Source organism: Sturnira hondurensis, unplaced genomic scaffold (assembly GCF_014824575.4).
Source record: "Sturnira hondurensis isolate 20B ecotype Veracruz unplaced genomic scaffold, ASM1482457v3 Scaffold0014759, whole genome shotgun sequence".
Classification (NCBI taxonomy): domain Eukaryota; kingdom Metazoa; phylum Chordata; class Mammalia; order Chiroptera; family Phyllostomidae; genus Sturnira; species Sturnira hondurensis.
The window spans coordinates 473,221-497,809 of record NW_028087390.1 but is presented as its reverse complement, the minus strand read 5'-3'; the positions used below and the strand labels follow the sequence as shown (position 1 = coordinate 497,809).

The window sequence follows — 24,589 nt, the reverse complement described above, 5'->3', positions numbered from 1 at the left end:
GACTTGGCTGGCCAGGGCCACATCTCACCATGAGCCTTGCACCTAGACTTGGCTAGTTACCAAGCAATGTCATAGGATTTCACTCCATTTCCTGTATTTTCAGGGCTCTCTTCATTATTCCAAACTAAATTCTGGTAGCTTTAGTTCAACTCCTTGCTTTCCTTCTCCAGACTCAACCCTATTTACTTCAGATGGTGCCTCTGAAGTTTAAAACACACACACACACACACACACACACACACACACATCCCCTTGATTGACAAGTACAATGAAAATGTCTCATTACTGACTTTTTTGCGTTTCATTACATTGGGCAGTGATATTCCTTGGACTACAAAGGACAAAGGCAAACTATATTTTTAATAGACTTGATTAACAATGTCTATTTGTGTTTTTTACATCTAGTTTTAAAGGTATTTAGAGCTTATAAAATATTTGTCAAATGATGAGACTTTAGTGAAAACTGTGATGTAGCCGATAAAGCCTGGAGTCCAAATGAATGGTTGGCTGGCGAGTGTGTCCGAGGTCTTGGAGCTCCGGAGATAGATAGTTCAGCTCAGCCCCTGAAACCAATTAAGAGCTTTAGCTTAGCATAAAAATAAAGAGGAGTTAAAAACGCATTCCTTTCCCAGCTTTCTTCTCCCTTCATTTTTTTATTGCGATTGCAGTTTTGCCTTTTAAAAAGATTTGGGACTCTGAAGAGAGGGCGGGGGTTTATGTAAAGAAAGTGTCATTTACCAGAAAAAATAATCCAGTAATAGTAAGTTTCAAGGACATGTTTCAACGAGAAGCACTTTGTGCTCCACTAAGGAGAGGCAGGGGCACCCAAATTCAGTGTCTTGGAATAATTCCCTTCTTGGATTCAAAGATTCATTTATTGAAATAAATCAGGAAGCATTGGCAGAACGGAAATCCGCTTGCTGGGTTTAAAGGGTCTTTAAAATGTTGCGAGTGTTAGATTGCAAGTCTTTTCTAAATAAAAAACAGAAGAAAAGACTGCAGTGTTTCCCTTGGACTTAGAGAAAATTGCTAGGTCTCCGATTTAGGATAATTTCATGTCCACCACAGAAAATGTGTTTGAGAAAGAAATCCTGCCCGATAACAGAACTTGCAGTATGTGTTTTGTTTCTTAGGATGCTGGAGTGTAGAGATAAGTGCTGCAAACTGGGGCTTCGGGTTGTACAGAGAAACCATCTCTCCTGCCCCTCTGGACATTCTGTTTTCCTCCTGTTTCTTCAAGATGAACCTCAAAAACTAGGACTCAGAGGTTTGCTAATTTGGCAATGATCAGTTCCTCTGATTTTATTTCTTGCTTCAGATTTGGACATAAAAATAAATCTTTTTCTTATTTACTGTTTGAGCTCAGTGTGAAGGAAAGGATCCTATTATATTTCCTATCCATGCAGCCATGTGGATATTTAGAACAGACCACATACAACTGGGGGACACATAAAACAGATTTATTGGTTAATTTACACTACCTAATGCACATGTAAACCCCAGTAAGCCAAAGCTGCCCAGAGAGCCTCGGTTACAGCATAAAATAAGAACCACGGCCCCTGGGTTCAAGCTGCCCAGCCCTGCCCAGCCCAGCGAGTGCTTTCACCACCTGAGAAATGAAGAAACTAGAGGTCTCTTGTCATTTGCCCCAGCCTATGTGCAGGAAGAACTTCTGTGCTCTCATCTTTTAGCCACCACGCTGCTCTCAGATTCAGTTCCACAAAGCCCCCTGTCCCCTGAAGTTGTTCCTAGGGTCTCCTCGGAAAAGCGAGTTGAGAGGTAGGGACTGCAGGTGATCCGGGAAATTTCGCATTATTATTGTTACCTCACGGGAGTGGTTTGCTGGGGGCATCTTTGTTTTCACATGCAGTAACTTGCTGTATCTGGAGATATTTTGATTTCTACCGTGTTTCAAGGGTCAGGGTTCCCCTTCCCCCAAAAGGAAACCCCCACCCAAACCAGCCTAAATAAAATTCGAAATAGCTTGCCTCTGCCTTGCTGTTCATAAAGCAGCCAGACTGTCCTTTTGGGGGCATCTGGGTTCCCTGTAACCCATCCAGCGACGACATCTCCTCAGAGTCGCACCCTCTGGCTTGGCCGGGCTGCCCCAGGAAAGGCTCCACCGCCCGCGGTTTTGGCCTGGCTGAACCGCCTCAGGTCGGCCCCTTAACAAGCATCTCCCCTCCCCACTTCGCGGTTGATGATCTAATTGAATTATGCCTTTTTTGTTCCTGTGACTACAGAGCACGTGCTGGAGGCAATTAATTATCGGAATGTGGCCATATCAAAACGGACACTGGGCACCGGGTAGGTCATCCGCGGCAACATTCCCCTCTGCCCTGTGTTAGGGACCCCTCCCCCCAAAGGGGCAGGTTGGGCTCCCTCCACCGCCCTCTGCCCTCAGCCTCGTTCCCAAAGTCTCAAGTCCCCTAGTTCTAGGAATACCTGACGGGGCTTTCCGGAAACCCTTGGCCAAGCTAGGGCTCGACAGTCACCGCTTCCCTGCCCCCGAGCCTTGAGCCTTGAGAATCGCTCTCCTCAGGACAGGCACTGTGAGGAAATCCAAACTTTTTCAAACCAATTACCCCCCACCACCACCAAGGTCCGTGGGGGTCGGAGGAAGGTGAAGAGAGGTAAAGTGGAAAGTGAATAGAGAGGAGAAAAAGAAAGAACAGCAATCCTCCCTTTTTGTAAACCTGACTCCAGGGAATTCATTTGCATGATTTAGGCGTATTGTTCTCCTCTGAACCCCACTCCCTCTTCCCACCCAAAGTAACATTCTGCGGAGAGACACTGAAACCATTATTGGAGAGCTAATTCTCAGTAAAGTAATAATTTAAGTTAGCAGTGAACTCACCTTCCAACCTGGAGCGAGAGTTCTATGTAGAGGGAGAATTGGAGCGAGTTTGATAGGAGGGGGTAAGTATCATAAGTGTGCTACTGGCAGGTTCTCCCCCCAGCAAACGGGCAAAGAAAGAAGGTGAAGTGTTGGTCTGGCCAGGCAGACTGGGGAGCAGAAGTGAAAGGCTGCAGTTATAAAGCGCTGTTTTTAGGCGGTCTCTCCCAGCGCCTCTGAACTTGATCAGATGTTTCCTACAGAGAGATGGCGGCCAGGCTGTGAGGCTGCCTCAAGGCGCAGACTTTGGGGCTTGGCCCTGTTAGGGATGTGACAATCACAGCCATCTTTTTCCCTGGCCTTTTCTTTCCACTCTCTCTGGCCTGTATTCTTTGCAAATGCCCCACCAGACAAAAAAAAAAAAATGAGTGGATTTACAGCTTTGTCTGAACCTGGTCATTATGTCCGGAAAGACTTTGCACCAGACAGAAGGGGGGAGTGGTCCCATACACAACCTTGGGAAGTAAATCCTTAATGCATAAGAATTCCCGTTGCTGCTCCGGTAGAAGTAGAAGATAGCAAAGCCTTGGCTGTTGGAGGGGTGTGTGAGGGGGGAATTCTATCTCACAGTGTTCATTCCCACCCCCTCCTACATTTGCTTTTGAAAATGTTGAAAATTTGAGGCTGATTAGCCCCGTGGCTTGAAAACTGCATGGATCCTGTTTGTGTCTAATGAGTGCCATATAGTGTGCTTAGCTTTTTGTGTGCATGTTTTGTGTACACTAAGTATATTCTGTGCAGATTTAGCATTTGTGTTTGTGTGTGCATTTGCTGTGTTAATGTGCGCGTGTTTACTCCGTTTTCTGTGTAGTTTGTGGTGTCACTGGCTTTCGCGCTTCCTGTTATTTGGTCGTGTTTGTGTTTAGTGTGGCGTGTTCCTGTTTACTGTGTTTTGTGCATGTTTCCTGCTGCGTGTGTGTGTCTACTGTGTTATATGTTTGTTTGTGCTGTGTCTGGTGTTCCGTGGGGAAGGGGTGGGGAGCGGCAACTTATAGTCACTACTCAAAACTAAAGATTCAACTCTTGGTTCAGCGGGAAGAGAAATCAGCTCTAATGATAATCATTTCTCCTTTCTTGGGTATCAAAGGGCCGGGAGCAGCTCGGGCACAGACGGTGAGCTGGCCAACCTCATTCCGTGGTCTCTGGACCATCAGGGCCCATGGTGGCATGTAGGGAGGATGCAGCTAGTGGACCGTGAGCGCGGAACTGCTGAGCTTCTCCTGGGATCGGCGCCCTGTGGCCGCCAAGGTGGCACATTCTCGGGATGGTGAGGCGCCTCGCCAGCAAAGGGAACGACCCTTGTGAATCAAAGAGTTCGTTTGGCAAAACTGGGTACAGCGCACGCGAGGGGTGCTTGCCCGCTTCAGGACGGAGGGAAACGAAGGAGAGGCCTTACTCTGCCCTGCGGGTCTCTGGTTGGAACCTGGCTCCAGCTCTCTACAGCAGCTTGAACCCGACCAAGCTCACTTGCGGGCACTCTGCCTCAGCCGCCTCACCTGCCAAGCGCCTGGTCACTGCCCAATCAGAGGTGGTCGCTGGACCGTGGCTGCCATGTTCCCCACTCCGCGCTGCCAATCAGTGTAGCGGCGGCCAATGGGTTGCAGGGCCGGGGGTCAGGTGACCGCGGGCCAGCTGGCTTCCCATTGGCGCGCGCCGCGCGGCCTCCCGCTCTGTTTATGTGAAAGGAGTGAGTGATTGACTTTATCAGTCCAAGGACATTACTCAAGAGGCAAGGAGGCTGGGACTCGCGCGGTGAGCGGCGCGGACCTAGCCTGCCTCTTGCCCACTGCCCGCCCGGCGGTCGCGAGCCGGCTCTGCTATTTAGCGCAGCCCAGGCTGCAGACCCGTGTGGAGGGAGCCTCCGGGCCCCGCGGTTGTGCTCTTGGGGAGAGGAGGGGTGCTTGGGACAGGATTGACGAACTCCGCCCTCCACTTGTTATTTTGCTTATTTTTCTTTGTGCGCGCCTTTTACTTTGTTAAACCAGATTTAGTCCTAGAGTCTTTCTCATCCCTTCCCCTCCCATCCTTCTACCCCCTCCTCCCTACTCCAGCTCCTTCTACTTCCCCTCCTCCCTCCTATCCCTCTGCAGGAGACTCGCAGCGACGGAAAGTTGCAGCCCCTGGTACTGCCTTGGGGGTCTCCTGGCAGTGTCCAACCGCCGCCACCCCTCTCCGACTACAGCACTTCGGAGATCTCTTCACCCGCACCTTCGGTCTCCACAGCCGGGTCGCCTGTACACAGAACGCCCCACCCATGACGATGCTCCTGGATGGAGGTCCACAGTTCCCTGGGCTCGGAGTGGGCAGCTTCGGCGCGCCGCGCCACCACGAAATGCCCAACCGCGAGCCGGCGGGCATGGGGCTGAGTCCTTTCGGGGACTCGCCCCACGCGGCCGCTGCAGCCGCGGCCGCTGCCTTCAAGCTGAGCCCAGCCACTGCTCATGATCTATCTTCTGGCCAGAGCTCGGCGTTCACGCCGCAGGGTTCGGGTTACGCAAACGCCTTGGGCCACCACCACCACCACCACCATCATCACCATCATCACCACACCAGCCAGGTGCCCAGCTACGGCGGCGCCGCCTCCTCCGCCTTCAATTCCACGCGCGACTTTCTGTTCCGCCAGCGTGGCTCCGGGCTCAGCGAGGCTGCCTCGGGTGCCGGGCAGCACGCGCTCTTCGCGGGTTCGGCGAGCAGTCTCCACGCTCCAGCTGGTATTCCCGAACCTCCAAGTTATCTACTCTTCCCCGGGCTGCATGAGCAGAGCGCGGGACACCCGTCTCCCACAGGGCACGTGGACAACAACCAAGTCCACCTGGGTCTGCGCGGGGAGCTGTTTGGCCGTGCGGATCCGTACCGCACGGTGGCCAGCCCGCGCACGGACCCCTACACGGCCGGCGCACAGTTCCCAAACTACAGCCCGATGAACATGAACATGGGCGTGAACGTGGCGGCCCACCACGGACCTGGCGCTTTCTTCCGTTATATGCGGCAGCCCATCAAGCAGGAGCTGTCGTGCAAGTGGATCGATGAGACTCAGCTAAGCCGGCCCAAGAAGAGCTGCGACCGGACCTTCAGCACCATGCATGAGCTGGTGACACATGTCACTATGGAGCATGTGGGGGGCCCGGAGCAGAACAACCACGTCTGCTACTGGGAGGAGTGCCCCCGCGAGGGAAAGTCATTCAAGGCGAAGTACAAACTGGTCAACCACATTCGAGTGCACACAGGCGAAAAGCCCTTCCCCTGTCCCTTCCCGGGGTGCGGGAAGATCTTTGCCCGCTCCGAGAACCTCAAGATCCACAAGAGGACCCACACAGGTAAGGGAGAAGGGCGGGGGTCACGGGATCACCGCGGCACAGCGCGGAGAAGGGGACATTCAGTTTGAGGGCAAGAGAGAGAGGGGCGGCGCCTCCAGGGCCTTTTGAAAAGGGAGCGCTGTCCCGGTCCCTATGTCTCTCCCCTTTCTCGCCCCGTGGCGCTTTTGCCCACTTCTAACTTCCCGGGCACACTGCTCTGCCGTCTCAGGACCTAACTGGAAACTTCTGGCACCCAGGAACAAACTGACGCCGCCTCTTTTTGTCCCGCTTTCTGGGTTACTATGAAGGGACTCCGATTGTGTTGAGAGCGTATTGCTTACAAGCGATTTAGCTTTCGGCACACATTCGGGAACGGCACCATAGAAATGCTAATGAAAGCTAACTTTCGGTAACTTCCGCTCTTTTTTACTCGTGATTGGCATATCTCCTAATTAAATGACTAATACCTTTGTCAAACTATTTTTATTTGGAGTTCCAGGTTTGATTCAGTCCTTCGGGAGGAAAGCTAAAGTAGAAAAGGCATCCCAGTTTCGTGGCTTGCTCTTGAACATCTTGTAAACTGTCTGGAGTCCCTGGATTTATATAGTTTTCTTTCTGAAGGTTAAGTACGACGACTCAAGATTTTTAATACTGGTTTAGCAAAATCGCTGCATTTGAAAGAGGCCAAATTAACAGATACAAAGGAGGAACTGAACCGGATTGTCTCGTGGCAGAATGTGGCTTCGAGTTGGGAGCCATGGGCAGGGTAGGGTGCGACTACAACTTAGGGGAAACTTTGGAGGAGCCCGGGGCTTTCCCATCCTGCGGGAGAACAAAGGGATCGGCAGGTTGTGAGCCAGCCTTGCCCCACCCCCGCCCACTACTCCCCAAAACCGTGAGCTCAACCAGCGCTCTCCATTTTTCTCCAGGGAAAAGAGATGTTGCAGCCGCTCCCACTCGGCACTCCCTCTCCAGGAAGATCTCCAGGCGCTCCGTCTCCTGCTACTCGGCTGTAGGAAGGTCCTGGCCCTGACCATATTTCCCCCGCTTTGCGTTTTTGCCTTTTGCAGGTGAGAAACCTTTCAAATGTGAATTTGAAGGCTGTGACAGGCGCTTTGCCAACAGCAGCGACCGCAAGAAGCACATGCACGTGCATACCTCGGACAAGCCCTATATCTGCAAAGTGTGTGACAAGTCCTACACCCACCCGAGCTCTCTGCGCAAGCACATGAAGGTAATTACCTCTTTATTAGCGGTCCGCGGCTTATAAACACTCGGCCCAATATCGGGCCGCAGAACTGAAGCGCCCGTGATGCCCACCTGTATTCTCCACTTTAAATCCGATTTGCTCCAGCCATGACACCTAGAACCCATTTTGGGGACCCGGAGTGGGGCGGGGGAAGAATACTGTGGGGAGGAGGAGGGAGCGGAGGGGACAATTGGTTGTTTACTGGGAAGCTCTAACCAAGCTCGCCAGGGCTTGAGGTTGTAGTGGCTTCGTCTTCCCAGCTCAGTTCGGAGTAGGAAACTAGAGTGCCCGCGCCGAACCCGGGGGTGGGTGGTTCGTTCATTCGCTCTCCAGCTTCCCATAAAACAATAGGGCTGACAAGCGAGGGCTGATTCCCACGCATTTATGTGAGACCTAGCAACGCCTTGGGTGCTTGCGCCACCTTTCTCTGTACCTGCTTTCTCAAGCCAAACCGGGTTTGGTGAAACCTGGGTCCAGAGTATTTTATAGGGCTCCCAAAGACTAAGTGTTTATCCCACTCCATCTGCGGAGAAAACATTTTTGAAGGGGCATGAATAAAACGGCGCCTTATTCTTTTTCCATATGCCAATATTAGGATTGAAACTGTCTTGTTGGGGAACATCTCCGGGTTTTCTAGACGTTGGTAATACGGAAATTAAAAACAAACAAAATCAGCAGTGTTTCTCTTTTAAGTGGGTCACAAGGCTGTTTTGCTCTTACAGTGCTCAAATTCTGCTCTTGTTTTTGCTTGCACAATACCAGTTGGAATTATATTCATTATAATATATACATGTTAATTTTAGGTTCATGAATCTCAAGGGTCAGATTCCTCCCCTGCTGCCAGTTCAGGCTATGAATCTTCCACTCCACCCGCTATAGCTTCTGCAAACAGTAAAGATACCACTAAAACCCCTTCTGCAGTTCAAACTAGCACCAGCCACAACCCTGGACTTCCTCCCAATTTTAACGAATGGTACGTCTGAGGACAAATACAAACACAAAAAACCCTGTTAACCATAGAGTGGACCAAATGCATTTTAAAAAGAAAACTGAGACCAGTCAAATGGAAATGAAGTTTTAAGGCAAGAGGCCATAATTAGGGCTATATCTTGTTAATTGCAATTGTCCAGGAAGGTTTTTTGGGTAAGATCCAAAAGTAGCCATGCCCTTTTCTCAGGATAAGGAAATATGTTTTCACATGTGAAGGATTAAAAAATATTTTCACTGTTTTTTCCTCCACTTTCTCTTGCTCTGCACATCCCATACCTAAACTCCTTCAGTTTATTTTAACATTTGTCCTGTTTCTTGAGAGGAAGTTATAGAAGGATTGGTGGTGGAGATGTTAAACTGATGAAAATTCTTCGCCTTAGTGGTGATTGTTTAAACTCTCACAGTCTTAAACCGTGCCAAAGTCCTGTTATGTCATGAACTTTTCCTCAAAGCATTGCTCTTGTGAATGTATTTTTTGTCTAATGGGGTCAAAACTGTTGTTCAGTATTTTTCAGCCTGAGGATGTGATGTTACTCTACACAGATTGTGACATTTAGTATACAGTTGCCTTTGTAAAAACTTTTTTGTAAATACATATCCATTGATGCCATATTTATCATTGTAATTTAATTATTGCTACAAGTGCCGGGAACTGAACAATATTTATGGATAAATGTTTTCTAACAAATTCTGTACAGCTTTTGATTATGACTTCTTTAGCATTAAATTTTATTGTTTTGAAAGAAGAACAAAATTTACAATTTTTGAACCACTGACTCCTTTCTCTTATTTTGTAACAGCCTCCTACAAAGAGGAGACATGAGCAGATGAATCTTGTTTGTTGGTATTTATAACTCACTCAGATCCTTTTTTAAATTGTTAAATTATTTTTCTACTATGGTATAGATTTCTTACATTGTCAGTTTCCACCTGGGAAAACCCTCCTTTCTTTATCTGTAGCTCAGATGGTTCTTGAACTGCGAGTTTAAATGTGTTTGTCCCAGATTTTCGGCATGCAAGTCAAATATTACTGATCAGTTCAGTTAGTGGCCATGACATTTCAATCTTGTACTTCAAAGACTGAGAACTGGATTTAATCATTCCTGCCCTACATATATAAACATTACAGTTACCTAATGAGTTTTATGTCCCTTAGTTTTTATTACTTTACATAAAAATGAACATTGTGGCAGGATGCACGTCTGTCTATTCTGTCGAGAGATCACCCATATACCCACATATGTTTGTATTTATCATTTATCTAATCAAATCTATTTAGTTATCTATATATTTTCAAAAGTAAGCATATGTCTGAAACAGTGGTGATGAGTGAGGCCAGTTGAGCCGTACTTACTATGGTTAAAGTGCTTAAAAGAACCATAGTCCATTTATAATTTTGGAAGGCAAAGGGATGTGTTTTGCTGTATATAATCAATAATTTTCACAATTATTCATAATGTTTTATAGCAGTGTAATAACTACAGCAGTTCTGAAATTATATTATAGAAAGGAAAACATTTGCAAAATATGTATTTTTAAAGTTCATGATTTGTAGGCAAAGATGTTAAGAGCATTGTTTCCATTAAAATCAATAACAATGAAAAATGGTTGTTTGCTTTGTGATAAAATATTAACAATCCACTTAATCTTCAGTGAAGCAACTCATTTAGACAGACAGTTGTTTTACAGTTTTATGAAGAAGAATCTGCTTACTATTTTGGGGGGTTGGAGTGGGTAGAGTATTGAGACTTTTTTAAAAAATAAATGAGGGTGCTGTTTAATATTGAGAGCCCAATTTCTGCATGGATAACCAACCAGCTTGCAAATCAGTTAATAGAATGTTGGAGATAAGGAATTGTAAAGAATTTAGAAATGTAATGAATAGGCTTAATTAAGTATCTTGTCTTGAAGGGACAATGCTCTAGGTTTTTCTGGTGGCAGTCAATTTGGTAATATAAATAATCATTTTGAATTCTAGAATTCTGTTGTTATTTTTGAAGAAATAAAGTCTTGGCACATCTTATTTATAACATTTTTGTATTTGGTGCCTGATTTTTTCAAACGTTTAAATAAATCAACCTTAAATTGACATGTTCAGAGAACTGATGATTTAAAAAAAAATGATTCCCTGGATACAGTTTAAGTAGTATATTTTAAGTTACCTACTGATGCTTATCAACAGACAATTATTTACAGTTTCTAATTGTAAATTCCTTTGGATAAATATTTTTTGTGGAGAATGGAGTTTTGTTTTTGTTTTTGCTTTTGCTTTTTTGCCCTTTCCTCTACTGGTAGAAAAGGAAAGGAAGGGCCTGAGTATCATGAACAGAGATTGGGATGATTTCACAGTGATGAGCAAGTAACCTGGTCTGTCTGCCATACCACTCTTACCCCAGACATTCCACTCTTGACCTTGACATTGAGGGTGCTGGTGCAAATTCCTATTTCAGGATTTTCCCCTCACTTCAAACCAGAGAGTGTTTTAAATGGTCAGCAAATTTTCACAAAGGGTATATTCACAAGATTGGGTGTGAATATGTTGTAACTCAAATCTAAATAGAATAGTTTTTTTTCTGAAATATTTACAGTGAATTCCAACAGTTCACTGTTTTCTTCACGAATTTCTTCTCCACCCCCACCCCAACTTAAACCTAACAAATGAGAGTAGAGTGGTGGGTTGGATGCAAGATTTTTTGAAACTTGCTTCTGCCCCCACCCCCATTACTTATATTAAGTATCTTAGGAGACATAAAGAAGAATTTCATCTTTACTGAGTAGGCTTCAATTGTTTTACCGAAAATTCTACTGTAAAGCACTGTGTTCTAACAGGAGAAAATGCCAATTGACAATGATGATAACAATATTAAGATAATGTAAAAGTTTTGCCCCCTACACAATTTCCTCTAATTTGGGTGTAGCATCATATTTGTCAAATAGTCTATGTCCCCTGCCTTTCTCGCTTTTTTTTTTTTACCAAGAAAAGCTTATTTTACTAGTAGAAAACTTTTCACAGATTTTCTTCCTATATTCTGAATTTGGGAGAGTGTATATTTGTATTCTTGAATTTTCAGAAGATATCTTAAAAGAATAAGCATCCCTACCCACTCCCCAAACAAAATCTTGCAATCCTAAAGATAAATCAGGGGGAAACCATGAATGTTAGTTAGGTTCTGATCTAAGTAATCTACCACTAATTTCTTGCTCCTGGCAAGAACTCTGTTAAAAAGTCCACTATCTTCCAAAATGGGAGGTTTAGTTTAAGATTTCTACTGTTGGGTGGAGAAGGGGGAGGTGTATACTTCAACACAGAAGTTTGTTATTCATTCAGTTTGGAAAGTTAAAGATCTGGGTCCAGGCTAAGCAGGGTAGTCAGTTTTAACTACTTCCAGGGTTGGAGAGCCAGTGGGGACAGCCTCTTTTAACAAAGCCTCCCAGGAAAGTTGAGTCCAGGACTTCCTTGCCCTTCCCCCTTCTCGCTGCCTGCTGTCTCCCCTGCTCCCTCTCCTCCCTTGTACAACTACCTGCCCCATCCAAACACACGGAAAAAGTCTAAGGGCATCTTTCCACTTAAGTCTCAAAGAATTGTCACTGGCGTGCCCATCCCCTGAGGAGCGGTTCTTCGCTTGGTAAGCAGGCTGATATTTCTCTCGAGGTATCTGACCCTCGGGGTTCAAGTCTCTAGTCTAAAGATTTGCCCGTAATGAGACCAGGCGTTCTGGAAGACAGGACTCCTACTCTGCTGTCTTTCAGGGCCCTCGTCGGGGCGCCCACATTCTCCGTCCACAAGTAGAAGCTGGGGTGGGGGTGGGGGGGACCTCATTTCCTACGGTCGATTCTCAAGCGGACTCGGCCCGCTGACCCTTTGACCTCCACCTACCGTGCCCTCGGCGCGGTAAGCCGGCGGTCGCCTGGGCTCCGAGGGCGCTTCGCGCCCCATCACCTCCTGGCGTCATTAGGCCGACGGGGCTGTAAAGCAGGAATCAGCCGCCGCCTAATCCGGACCTAGGGTCAATAGGGGCCCAAACAATGGTGAGCTCCGAAGGCACGGCGTAACGCTGGCCACAAATTTTGTGTTCGATTCCTTCTCTGAAGGCGAGGGTGGGAGGAGAAGAAGGAGGAAGGTACTTGTACACCCAAAAACTGCTCTGAGTTCCCGGGGCTCTTAAGCGAGTGTCCTTTACTTCGGCCCTCTGGTCTCTTCGCAGTGTTAGGAATTGGCGGGGTTGGCGAGGCCACGGACCTGGTTGGAGGCCCGTGCGAGAGGCTGCCCCTGCGGGGAGAACAGACTTTGAAGTGGGTTTTTAGCGCGCACTTGTGAGAGCCGGGCCAGGGCCGAGCAAGGACCTGCTGGCAGGAAAGAAGAGGCTTGGTGCGGGCCCCGACCCCTCCCCCGCTCCCCATAGCCCGAGCCTTTTCAAGCCTCAGCCTGGGGCCTACGGTCTCCTCCCCACTCCTGCACCTTCGCCCTGCGCAGGCGCACACCCCGCAGCCGTCGGGTCGGATTTTGCTGCTAGGTGGTGGAGGGCAGAGTTGAAAGCGCCTTTACTGCGCCGCGGCCTCCGCTGAGCCGCAAAGGAAGAGAAAAGAGGCATGTGGGAAAAGGGGGGTCGATTTGGGGGCGGCTCTTGAGTCGTGAACATGGCGGCCGGATGCGAACCCCCGCGGAGCGCAGCAATGCTCAGACTGTGAGCTGCAGAACTGTTGTGTGGTTTAAACTCTTGTATTCCCCAGTTCACAGAGCCCCGCAGGAAAATGTAGGTCGTGGTGGCCGCACACAAAATTGTTTTTTTAAAAAAGCGGAAGCAAATAAGTTCTTCCAGGGCATTTTGGGAGTGAGAAGTTGGAGAGCCTTCTGTGGGTGGGGGTTCCCAGGGGAACTTGGACGTGAAACCTGCCAGAGGCCGACCCACCTTCCCGTCCCGACTAAATACAGCCCTCATGGGTGAGGAATGCCATTTTGACTTACCGTGTACAGGTCAGAATTCCACAGCACTTTCCACTCCTTAAAAATGCCAATGAGTGGGCACACACTGTGTGATAGGACAGTAACAAGGCCCATGAAGCGAGTACGTAGGCACCATTCCCAAAGAACATGGTCCAGGTTATCAACACAGGCATGCCATTTCGACTTTGAACCCACCACGTTTCCCAGACCCCCGTTTTCTGCACATATGATTTAAACGTGGGCCTATGAAAAAATGTCGCTGTTGAAGCTCTTGTGTGTGCTCTAACAGCTGCTGGTTTTACATTAAAAAATAAAAAGGCCATGATCTCTAAAATTTTCCTTCAGCTTTTGCTTAACTGCCTTAATGCTGCGTGTGGAAGAACTGGTAGCTCTTGGATCTTGAACTCGTGTTTTCTCCGCCAAAAAATGCTGCAGATTCACTAAAATGTGAGATTAAAAATTGTGGTTCTTGACCCCCGTCTCCTTTAGGAAAATAAGTGACACAAATTCTTTCACATTGGGTGTTCGTGAAAGCCAACAGCTAGGGTAAAAGGCAACCTTTTCCGGGCTGCCCACTATCAAGTATTTGGGTTCCTGAAGGTTTGGGGCAGTTCCTTTAGGTCACTTTGGGGAGGCCCCCAGGTGGGTGGGCAGGTCATTAGAAAAAGCCGGCCTAGATCTGGGGGAAATCTGCAAAACAGTGCCTTTATCTGCAGAGAACAATTGATGAGGTTGTCTTTCCTCCTTTTCAGTGCACAAAGAATACGGCTTTGGAGCAAGAATTTGGAATATGCATTTAAGTTGTCGCGCTTTGCTGGAAACCCCTGGGCAATTAAAATAAGCATGCTCTGTAGTATTTTCTGCCCTTTTCTTATGTGCGATTCCTTCAAGTCAAAGGGACTGCAGACAGTTTGGAAACTTGTTTTGAAATTGCCACCCAACAGATCTTTCTCTTTTTTTCCCCTTTGGGTGAAGTTTCCTTCCTGGGCTCAGCCACTCCCCTCTACCCCCTCGCTGGACTATGGTATTGACATCTTTGAGATCAAAGGAAGTACATGGTGCTTGCTGTATACTTATTTTTCCAAGCTGTAGTTCAAACTCTGAGATTTGAGATTTTTCTTGAGTAAAAGCTCTTGGTACCAAAAGAGTGGAAAGTGAAAGTTTCATTCATTTGAAAAAACTTGAGCTACTGGTTAGGCAGTTTGTCTCTAAGGGCTACAGAACCCAGATTTTCTCTTAAATTGACTTTAAAATCAAGCTAAAGATGCACTACTGAACTGTCTCCCCTGGATACCTGTGGTGTTCTTTGGGTCATTTGATATGGTAAAAGTCTGGTTGACTTTCATAGGAGTTAATTGAATGCAATTTCTGCAAAACTGGAGAATGATAAATTACCAGAATGCAATTTTTTTAATGATGACCCCCAAAGGGCACTGCTTTTCCCACTGAGGTTTGGTTTGTATGATTACTATGGAAATTTACAGCTTGAAAAACACTTAGTTTTGCAGAAAGCATTTAAATGGAGTGTTCACAGCATTTGAACTAATAGTAGTTTAGAAACAAAACTTTGAATAAGATTAGAGGAATTCCTGTTTTGAAAGAAAAAGTCTGTTAAAACTAAAGAAAATATCTTTCTTTAAAAAATTATCTACCAAAGCAAACAATTTTGTGTCTCTTTTAATGTGGTGGTAGTTCTATCTGTTTACAAATTTGATGAATAGAGAGAAATGTGAGCTTTACAGTACTATAAAAATAGCCTTCACCAGGTGGCAGGTTTATAATGTTTGATTTCTAATAGCATGTATATGTTATCTAATGTGTTATTAAAACAACCTATGTAAAGACCATTTGAACATAAAGTGTTAAAAATAACAGATTCCATAATGTTTTATTATAAACTAGCATTTAAAACAAAATATCCAGTAACATTTTATGAAATTTTTCTAAAAGTAAATGTAGCCTATTTGGAGCTATCTGCAGTTCACTTTTTTTTTTTTGCCAGTGTTGTCCTGCTTGGTATCCGGGACAGTCTCTAATTCCTGATGAAGAACTTGATACTGACGTTGGTTTGCAGCAGCCAGACCTCTGTAACACTTCCTATGCTAAATGCAGGGTTAATGCCGAACCTACTGTGCAAGAAATGATTTACCGATGAGGTTTCAAAGAAAACCACATCAATTTGATTGTCTGTTACCTTGAAGTGATCGTTTTAAGAGTAGTAGCTTTTCCCCTAGTATAAAAAGACTATTTTCTTCTTTTGGTGTATTTCATTCTGTGTTCAGCAATCTTTTGCGAAATGAAAAACCAAAAAAGTTCCCCCCTGTGAATTATAAATTAGAAGATGGAGGTGAAAAGTGGTCTAATTTATAACCCAGTATGTATTATCTCATGCATTGTGTTGACCTTGTTGAAAATCCCTTTCAAATATCTGCATTCAACATGTAGAACTAAAGTGTTTTAAACTTAGAAACATGAACACTTGTTTTATTAATTTCATATTTGTGTTCAAAAAGCAATACCCAGGATCCCTACAGCTGTTGTTTGACCTAAATAAAACCATTTAAATTATTTTGTGATTATTGTCTTATTACAGTGACAACTACAGCCTCTAAATAACCTTGATTAATGTGTTGAATTGAGACAATTTTTATTCTATTCATATTTCTCATGATATAGCTGGGAATTCACTGAGCAATAAATTTTGAGGAAAAAAACCCACTGAACAAATCCCAACCAACTGTTTTGACCTCTCAGTTTTTTCCTGGAGGGACTTACCAGGTACTGGGGTGGTCAGGGGAAGAATTCAGAGTCAAGGATTGATTAGGGTGATTAGAAGGAAGAACTGCAGGAAGGGTTTTGAGAGAAAAAAGAGTATTTGAACACCACTACTTGAGTGAGAAAGACAACACTGAAGATAAACTCGAAGGAGAAAGAGAGGCCTCTGGAGAGTAGGCATTGCAGCATGGCTGCATTACATGTACATTATTCAGAAGCCCCAAAGTAGTTCATGGCTCAGATAACTTGCAACCATTGATTAGAACACTTATAGAATCATGAAATATAGTTGTTATTAAAACACAAGTTGTTATCAATTGACTGTAATGTTAGACAAGATGAAGACACTTTAGAAAGATTCTTGGAACTCTAGATACTTGATTTCTCATTTTATTTTTTAAAGATTTTATTTATTTATCTTTAGAGGGGAAGGGAAGGAGAGAGGGAGGGAAATATCAATGTATGGTTGGTTGCCTCTTGAGCATCCCCTGCTGGGAACTGGCCTGCAACCCAGGCATGTGCCCTGACTGGGAATCAAACCTCGATCCTCTGGTTCACAGGCTTGTGCTCAATCCACTGAGCCACACCAGGCAGGGCTGATTTCTCATTTTAAATTTAACATGTGTAATCAAATCTAATCTGTGAGTGGCCATCATTCTATTTATTTAGCCTGATTATGCCATGATGAGGTATTGTAAAGTTGCAGCCTGATAGAGTATAATCCTACTGGTTTTTTAGATCCAGTTTTATTAAAATTTCTGCTAAGTAGACTGATGATACTGTCATTTTTTAGGTAAAGGGGAAACTACTCACCTCTCTCTGATTTTTTATGTTCATTTATTTTGTAGTAGGAATATAGGCCAGTCAAGAAAAACTATAATTCATTGATTCTTAGCTCCCTAAAACTTGACATTTTTGTATCCCCATAACAATACTGGTAGAATTTTTTTTGTTTTTTTTTTTTAAGAAGAGATGTTCTTTCACACAGACAGTGCTGTATTATAATGGGCTTATTTTTAAAGCCCTTAGAAAGGTAAACTACAAAGTTCTGCATGAGTCAGCTGCATTGTGATAATAATACCTCCTAGGTTTATTCTAAGGATTAAACAAGAAAATACCCACAAAGAGCCTGGCACAGAATCATCTGTGAACAGATGTCATTTCCCTTCTTTTCCTCTTGTAAGTAGCTTTTGATTTTTGCTTTGAATAAAATTTCTTATTTTTAATCTTATGGAATATTCTACTAAAAACTTACAGTTATTTGTACTGGGGTGAAAATTAATGCAGCCTTCATAAAATAGATGTAGACTTAAGGGCATATAAGAAATACAGCATTTCATAAGCATAATCACTGGATCAGGCATGTGGGTTTATGAACACAGCTATGAATATTTAAACACACAAAATTAAAATGTTATTAAATGTCTGTTTTTCATTATCTTCCAATAAATATACTTATGCTTAGATAAAAATAAGTTGTGTACTTAAAATATGTAGACATAGTAATTTAATGGTTTACTTTGATAAAACTTTTAGTCAACAGTCTTATTCTTACTATATTTAAATTGACAATTCTATAATGTGAAAATTGGTATTTGTATTTAAAATATTAAGTTTTATGACATCTTAAATTATTCAGTTTCCTTCTACTAAATTTATGTTATTATTGCATGGGTGAGACTATAAAGTAACGAGACTGATTTTCTTGTGGATCTTGAAAGGTAGCTCTGAAAGCAATTCCCAAAGAGGTGTCCCTGAAATGTTTTGACCAATGTCGGCATCCTTAGAATAAGTTTATGGACTCCCTAGGTGATGGCCTCACTCAGGATAAAAAACAAAGTAAGCAACAGAACTACCAGTTTTATTACTTTATAGCTACACTTTTGGTTTTATTATGTTTTAAAAAGATATCCTGATTATTTTATGTTAAGAAAATTGAGGCTTATGGAAAGTGTAGAAATGCTGTATTACGGCATTATGAAATGTATTTTTCTCAGTTATAGGTCGATTTATGCAGGAAAACAAAACAAAAACAGCAATATACTAAGCTCTTCTCAGATGAACTGAGTGGTGAGTATGAGTATTTCTTTCCTTCCCACCGATTTTGTGGACCTGGAGATTCCCAGAGAGTTTGTACTGCTGAATAATAATGGGTTTTGCACAGAGGCCTTGGAGGCTTTTCATTATTTCTTATGTCTCTCTCTTTCTTTAACATTTTATTTATTTATGTTTAGACAGAGGGGAAGGGAGGGAGAAAGAGAAGGACAGAAACATCAATGTGTGGTTGCCTCTCATGCACCCCCTATTGGGGACCCGACCTGCAACCCAGACATGTGCCCTGACTGGGAATTGAACAGGCGACCCTTTGGTTTACAGGCCAGCACTCAATTCACTGAGCCACACCAGCTAGTGACTGACCCTACCCTATTAAACGTGGGGGTCAGCTGTGTTAAACTTAAATTTTAAGTATTGGTTGTGTGTTACCTAGTAAAAGCAAGGTTATATTAAATGACCAGTTTCAAAATTAATAGCGAGTGTAGTGCTGTAGGATCTCCTGTGGATATATCCTCTTATAGGTGTACTCACTCTATAGTCCAAAGGACCAAGTCAGTCAGTCAGTGCAGTCTTCCCATAGAACAGTGATGGGGTTGTGGGGTGGGGGCTGAAGAACAAATTTATAGATTCTTAGAGAAGTGTTCCTGCTCCTGTTGCCTTTTATTGCACTTTCCTTAGGGGAACAGTCTTTTTAAAAAAAAACAGGTCACCAGAAACTTCATGAGTGAAATGGTAAAAATGTTATTGCCAACAATCCTCTCTGTAAGTGGCCCAGAGTCAATAATGGGGAGCTATTTGTGGTGTAGATAAATAAATGAATTTAATATTTTGTTATAGACAAAGTTTAATTTTTGTTATAAATGATTCACTAATGTTACCCAGTCAGAACTTACACAGAAAAGCTACAATCATATTTTTATAGCTAATCATCAGCAGAGTTTGTAATTGGTTGGCCAGCTGATAACATTTCTAAATAGCCAGGGTAGCTACTGAAATGTGATATCTTATTGAATGTGGTGATGACCCAAAACAGAAGGTATTTCGTTAACTTCTGACCATTGACATACTAAAGGAAGACATTCAATTGAGCAACATCAGTGATTTCAATTGATTCATCAATTGCCAGTATCTAGCAGCCATCAGGTTTCACTTTGCTAACAAGCTCATATCTCACATGTGATGCCAACAGCTCTGGTCTTTCAAACAGATGACATGTTTGATAAAGAAATCTTTTCAGAATCATTATGAACTTCAGCATTTGTCTTTTCTTCCAGCACAGCATCTGTGTATCTGTTCCATGGGGCGTCAATTCCTTGATCATTTCTGAGCTTTCCATGATTTTAAAGATTGATTTGTGGCTACATAAAAATATGAAATGAAACTTCTTCCATTGAATGTTATGTTATTGAACACTGAAACACAGTGTTTATGTCCAAGGCACTAGATTTTGAATGAGACTGCCCAGAAGTGACTTTCTGATGAGATATTACTGTGAAAGAAGTTGAGTACAGGAGGGAAAAGAAGCCCTAATTAGGGAAAACTAGTAAGGACATCTTTTTTTATTGTCTTTGCTATGGGTACTTAAAACTTCACACAACCTTCACAGTGTTGAAAAGGTTCTGAGCTCTAAGGCATTTCTCTGGACTGGTAAAATGAAAGTTCACTGGTCCAACTGCTTAAAAATGGATGCAATTCATACTTTAGTGAGCCCTGTTTAACTGGATAGTTTGCTTTTATGCATAAAACTGAGGATGTCTTAATCTCTAGTTTGCATGTGTCTGGATTGCTTGCGTCTGGCTCCATAAGATTCCCTGTAATTGCATATTGACTAATTGCATAATATAGCTATTTGAACACTGCATTTAGGCCCAAATGCTTTTATTAATGCTGTAATCACTTCAGATAAGTGAATGAATATTTGGAATATAGTACTTAAAAATCTGAACACAGTCCAATAAGTACTTCACTATTTAAAAATAAAAACTATAAAATAAACTTTGAATTTATATTTAACCAGTATGGTTTCCTATTGGGAAAATATTAAATCAGAAAAGCAATTGAAAGTTGATAAATATGAAATCTTGATACACAATAAATATTTTATCAAATCTATACTTGCTTTTAAGTGTTTTAAATTGAGCATCTACATATAATATAAGCATGTTAATTAAGATTAAATTATTTTTAAAAAGTAATTGTGCATTTGTTTTTAATTTGCAATCATCTCTTTAAATGTGTGGACTTGGCCATTTTTTTTGTTGGGGTGGAGGAGGATTGCTTCTGTAGTCTACACAAATTAAAACTTATTTGGTACATATGTGGTGTTTAATAAAGAAGTCATGGCTTCTGTGTGCACACGTATACATTGATTTAGATTAAAAGTATGTGTTCACAGTAGTTTGGTGTGCAAAACTGAAGTTCCTGGTAGACTTTTTAGGTAAAATAGATGATAAAACTCATTTATGCAGTGCTATAAAATATTACAATTTCTGTATTAACTGTAAATTGAGCATCTCAAATAGTTGTGTTTGGTTGTTAAATGTATTGTCTAGAATAAAGAAGTGGAGGACCTTACAGATCCTCAAGTTGAGCATTAACCTCAACCATATGTGATGTGTCACAAGCTTACCCCCACTTAAATGGTTAAATTCAGGACACAATCTAAAGATCATTTTAGGAACTTTTCTACTTTAAGCTTTGAATTATATTCCTTGATTTCATTAGGGTAGCTATATGTAATTGAAGCTGAAACTTCAGCCTTTTCAAAAAACATTCAATATCAATGGTGAGGTCATTGTTTATATTTAAACTAGTTGATTCATTAAATCTGGCGGATGTTCTGGCATTGTGCAGATAATTGTGTTTATAAGGACATAATGAAGTAAGGAATTATGCAGATAGCTAGATATTTAAAAAACCCTGACTTTTGCACCTACCATGTCTCTGGCTTGGCACAATGTCCACCAATAAATGAGTGTTGAGTAAACTCAAAGTTTGTTTATATCAATTATACTATGCAACTTAGTTGACAGTTTAGTTTTTGCTTATTTATATATTTCCACAGAATTATAGGATAAGGAGGCCAACTGATGAATGGCTTGTGAGTTGCCAGTATCAATGTTTCTCAGACCCAGCTCAGATAAACCGAATCAAAGTTATCTGGATGCCTTTTAAACAAGTGTTCCAGGTGAATCTGATGCCAAAAGGTCGAGAAGCAATGATATATATGAAAGTTTTAGAATTACTATTTTACACAGAATGTCAAAACTCTTTACTATCAATTTATCTACTTGTTCACCCATTATCTTTAAGAGTCAGTATATCAAAATGGCCTGCTCAATTAATAAACTTCAAAATGATTTTTGTCTGAGGCAATTTTTTCCTAGTGTGGATGATTGTCTCAAATTCTCTGTACTTCATTTTGCCAAAGTAGAACTACCAACCATTCAGAAACTCATAGAGGTAACTCTGAGGACAAATCGGCATCTACAATCAGGGGGTAGAATCCTCAGCATGTGTTTGTTTGATTTAACATTTACCTTAAATGTAAAACCCAAGCCTTTTTGTATTTCTGATCATTTCCCATTAATTATGCCAAGGGTCCTTCTCCATATTTCTCTAACTTTCTATGTCAATGCTCATGATATATTAAAAATGATAATGTTATAATTATTGTGCTGTCTTAAGAATTCTAGCACTTCCTGAATCTGAAAATAATGCCCTTGTTTTCTCTATAATGAGTAAGAACAATAATTCTTTCACCTTCCCTGTACTTTTATTAGACATACATTACAACAGTTTTAGTTGGAAGAAAAAGTCAACTCTAAAATTAACTATTAGCATTATAGATGCTAAAAGATTGTTTTTTCATTATATTAAAGAAAATACCAAATGCAGCTAGCAGAGACATTTAGTTCTCTGCACTTTCTCAGTCATAGAATGCTCTCTGCAGAGTGTTTTCAGTACAAGTAGTTCCAACAAATAATAAGCTGTGTTCCAAAATTTGCTTTTGAAGTTTTAGGTTATTTTATACTCACAATTTATTTCTTTCTAGAATCATTGATAGAGTCCCTGAATTACCTCACAGAAAGTTTAAAAATTATTATATTTAAACTTTAACTCACAATGTAGTCAGACAATGGAACCATAATAGTGCTTGGTGACTCAACTACAGATGCCAAATGCAGCCCTTGGCTCTTCTTCCCCAGCTGCCTAGACAGAATGGGGGCAGTAATGCTGGAAGTAAAAAAAGAGGACAGCACTCTGCTCTTCTTCTGTATCATCCCCTTGTGGTTTGGGTAGGCCTGAGGAGAGTTCTAGAACAGGAGTGTGCATTGAACTGGGTTTCTGATTGGGATCCAGGGTTTAACTGATGATAGGGGATGGAGAATGGGAATAAATTGGCATGTGTGTTGGAATTTGCAAGGCAGGGGGCTTTGTAAGGCAACATCTTCCCTCTTTTCAGAACCACACCCCCTACCCTCTCTTTTTCCTATTCTGCTTTGAAAAGCTCTCCTTTATCTTGGTTAAAAGCTTTGGTTTCCAATCAGATGAAAAGTAAACTCACTGAATCTACCCAAATTAGAGAATAATGAAAGAGTGAAAGAAAAGCATTTTAGCAGTAATTGATTATTTTTTCACTCCAAAAAAGGAACTGTACCCTTAATTTAATTTTTATATTTTTGTTTTGGCAGTAACCAATTATTTCTCATTCCAAAAAGAAAAGAAAAAAACACATGCTCAACTTTGTGTGTGCATTTTTGTCCCATGTGCTTTCAAAATATGAACATTTCCTCAAAAGAGCACATTAATTCATATCAAGTCTATTCTATCATGAGGACAAACTATAATAATGTTTAAATAAATAGTGTTTGCAGGGAAAAATGTACAAAATCAGAGAGAAAGTACTATTTTTGTCTTTGTCTTCTGGATTTTTTTAGCTTCTTTTTTCTAGGTTACAATTTCCTGAGAATTTTAAGTTTGCTAAAATCAGTTCATCTAATAAAATAGCTCAACCTGTAAAATTTTTAGTTGTGTGTTTCCCAATTTTAGGCTAATTTTATAAATATTACAATTTCTTATGTTTTTTTAGTACTGATTTTTGTGGTTTTCAATGGCACATTTTCTGCTAAAGGTGTCAGAACAATTTTTAATGAGACCAATAATGAAATAAATATAATACACTTATAATAATTTGCAATAAATTGTGGGTCATTTAACTCCAACCTAATGTTAAAGAGAGCCCAGGTATGACAAACCAGAGTATTTCTAACACCTTTGGAACTCATCTCTAAATTCCTACATATTAAGAAGTGTAATTGAAAGGCCACCATTACAGGCTGCTCTTATGAAATGTCTTTATTCTTTCTTGTCCCTGGGATTCTGGAGAGGATTAGGGAGGTAGCTGATTACTAATGTATACTCAGTAAATGCCCCCCTTCTTAGTGGTGCTGCCTCTGAGTAGTTTTCATTGGCAGTTTGTGAACTTTCTTGGATTTTTAAAGACTCTCCTTATTGTTCCATAAAATGCAATTTCCTTTGTCTTTTCAGTTCCATTTCTGTTCTTAGAATAGGGCTTAAAAGTAAGATAAAAGGTCTGATACTTTCCATCATAAAAAGTTGTAATGACAGGTCTCACTAATTAAAGTGTAACAATAGAAAAAAATAAAGTGTAACAATGGGAAGATTAGCCTTTCAGTTAGCTTTGTGTTGAGTCAATACAGTACTTTCAAAAGTCATAACTCAGAACATATTGGAGCGCAGCATCTTTAAATATATACATTCACACATGGATTTTATTATAGTATGCACACCAAAGAGTGCCATGGACAGTAAGGCTTTCATAATGCAGTAAATAGGAGAACTTCCTATTTAGGTGTAAATCTTTGTGGTAGTAACCAGTCTACTACTAAAGTAAGAAAGACCTTAAGGAGAGTTGGAGGGGTACACTGTAGAACCAGGCTCTATGCTAATTTTGTAACATGAGGTTTCCTCTGGCTTCCTTGGTATCAGAGAATTTCAGCATATCCTCTTTTAACTGTGTGTGTTTCCTTCCCTCAATGAATGAGCATATCTTCAACCCTGCCTTAATAAAGTAATATTCCTTTCTTGTGACTTCAGTACCTAACACATTATTGGAACATTAGTGATCCCAAATATTTGAAGCTATGGAAAGGTATTCAATGTGTAAAACATGGTACACAGTGGCTATCTTTGTCATTATGGGTCATAAGATAACATATTTCTGAGTACTATCTAACTATGTACTTTTCTGGAGATATAAAAATAATCAGAAGAGCTCTAGAAAAATCCAATGAAGAAGGGCTAATAGAAAAGGTGAGAGAGTAAGCAGGAGATAAAGTACTGATGTTTACATCATGCTT

General features: G+C 42.0%; 1 protein-coding gene across 2 annotated transcripts; it reads left to right on the top strand.

Moving 5' to 3' along the window:
* Positions 1-4,623: 4,623 nt before the first annotated feature.
* Positions 4,624-15,899, top strand: ZIC3 (Zic family zinc finger 3). Of its 2 annotated transcripts, XM_037063760.1 has the most exons (4): positions 4,624-4,648; positions 4,987-6,213; positions 7,263-7,426; positions 8,245-8,440. In XM_037063760.1, the coding sequence occupies exons 2-4, from the start codon at positions 5,151-5,153 to the stop codon at positions 8,422-8,424; spliced, it is 1,407 nt and encodes a 468-aa protein (XP_036919655.1). In that variant the 5' UTR covers positions 4,624-4,648; positions 4,987-5,150; the 3' UTR covers positions 8,425-8,440. The 2 variants fall into 2 exon arrangements, with proteins under 2 accessions (XP_036919655.1, XP_036919656.1); XM_037063761.1 differs by lacking the exons at positions 4,624-4,648; positions 8,245-8,440 and adding an exon at positions 15,379-15,899 and having other exon boundaries at positions 4,710-6,213.
* The last annotated feature ends 8,690 nt before the right edge of the window (positions 15,900-24,589 follow it).

Excerpts from the sequence above, each read along its gene's own strand:
- ZIC3 (XM_037063760.1), top strand. The coding sequence starts at position 5,151 with ATGACGATGCTCCTGGATGGAGGTCCACAGTTCCCTGGGCTCGGAGTG. Across the intron at positions 6,214-7,262 it reads CCACAAGAGGACCCACACAG|GTGAGAAACCTTTCAAATGT; the intron begins GTAAGGGAGAAG and ends TGCCTTTTGCAG. Across the intron at positions 7,427-8,244 it reads CTCTGCGCAAGCACATGAAG|GTTCATGAATCTCAAGGGTC; the intron begins GTAATTACCTCT and ends TGTTAATTTTAG.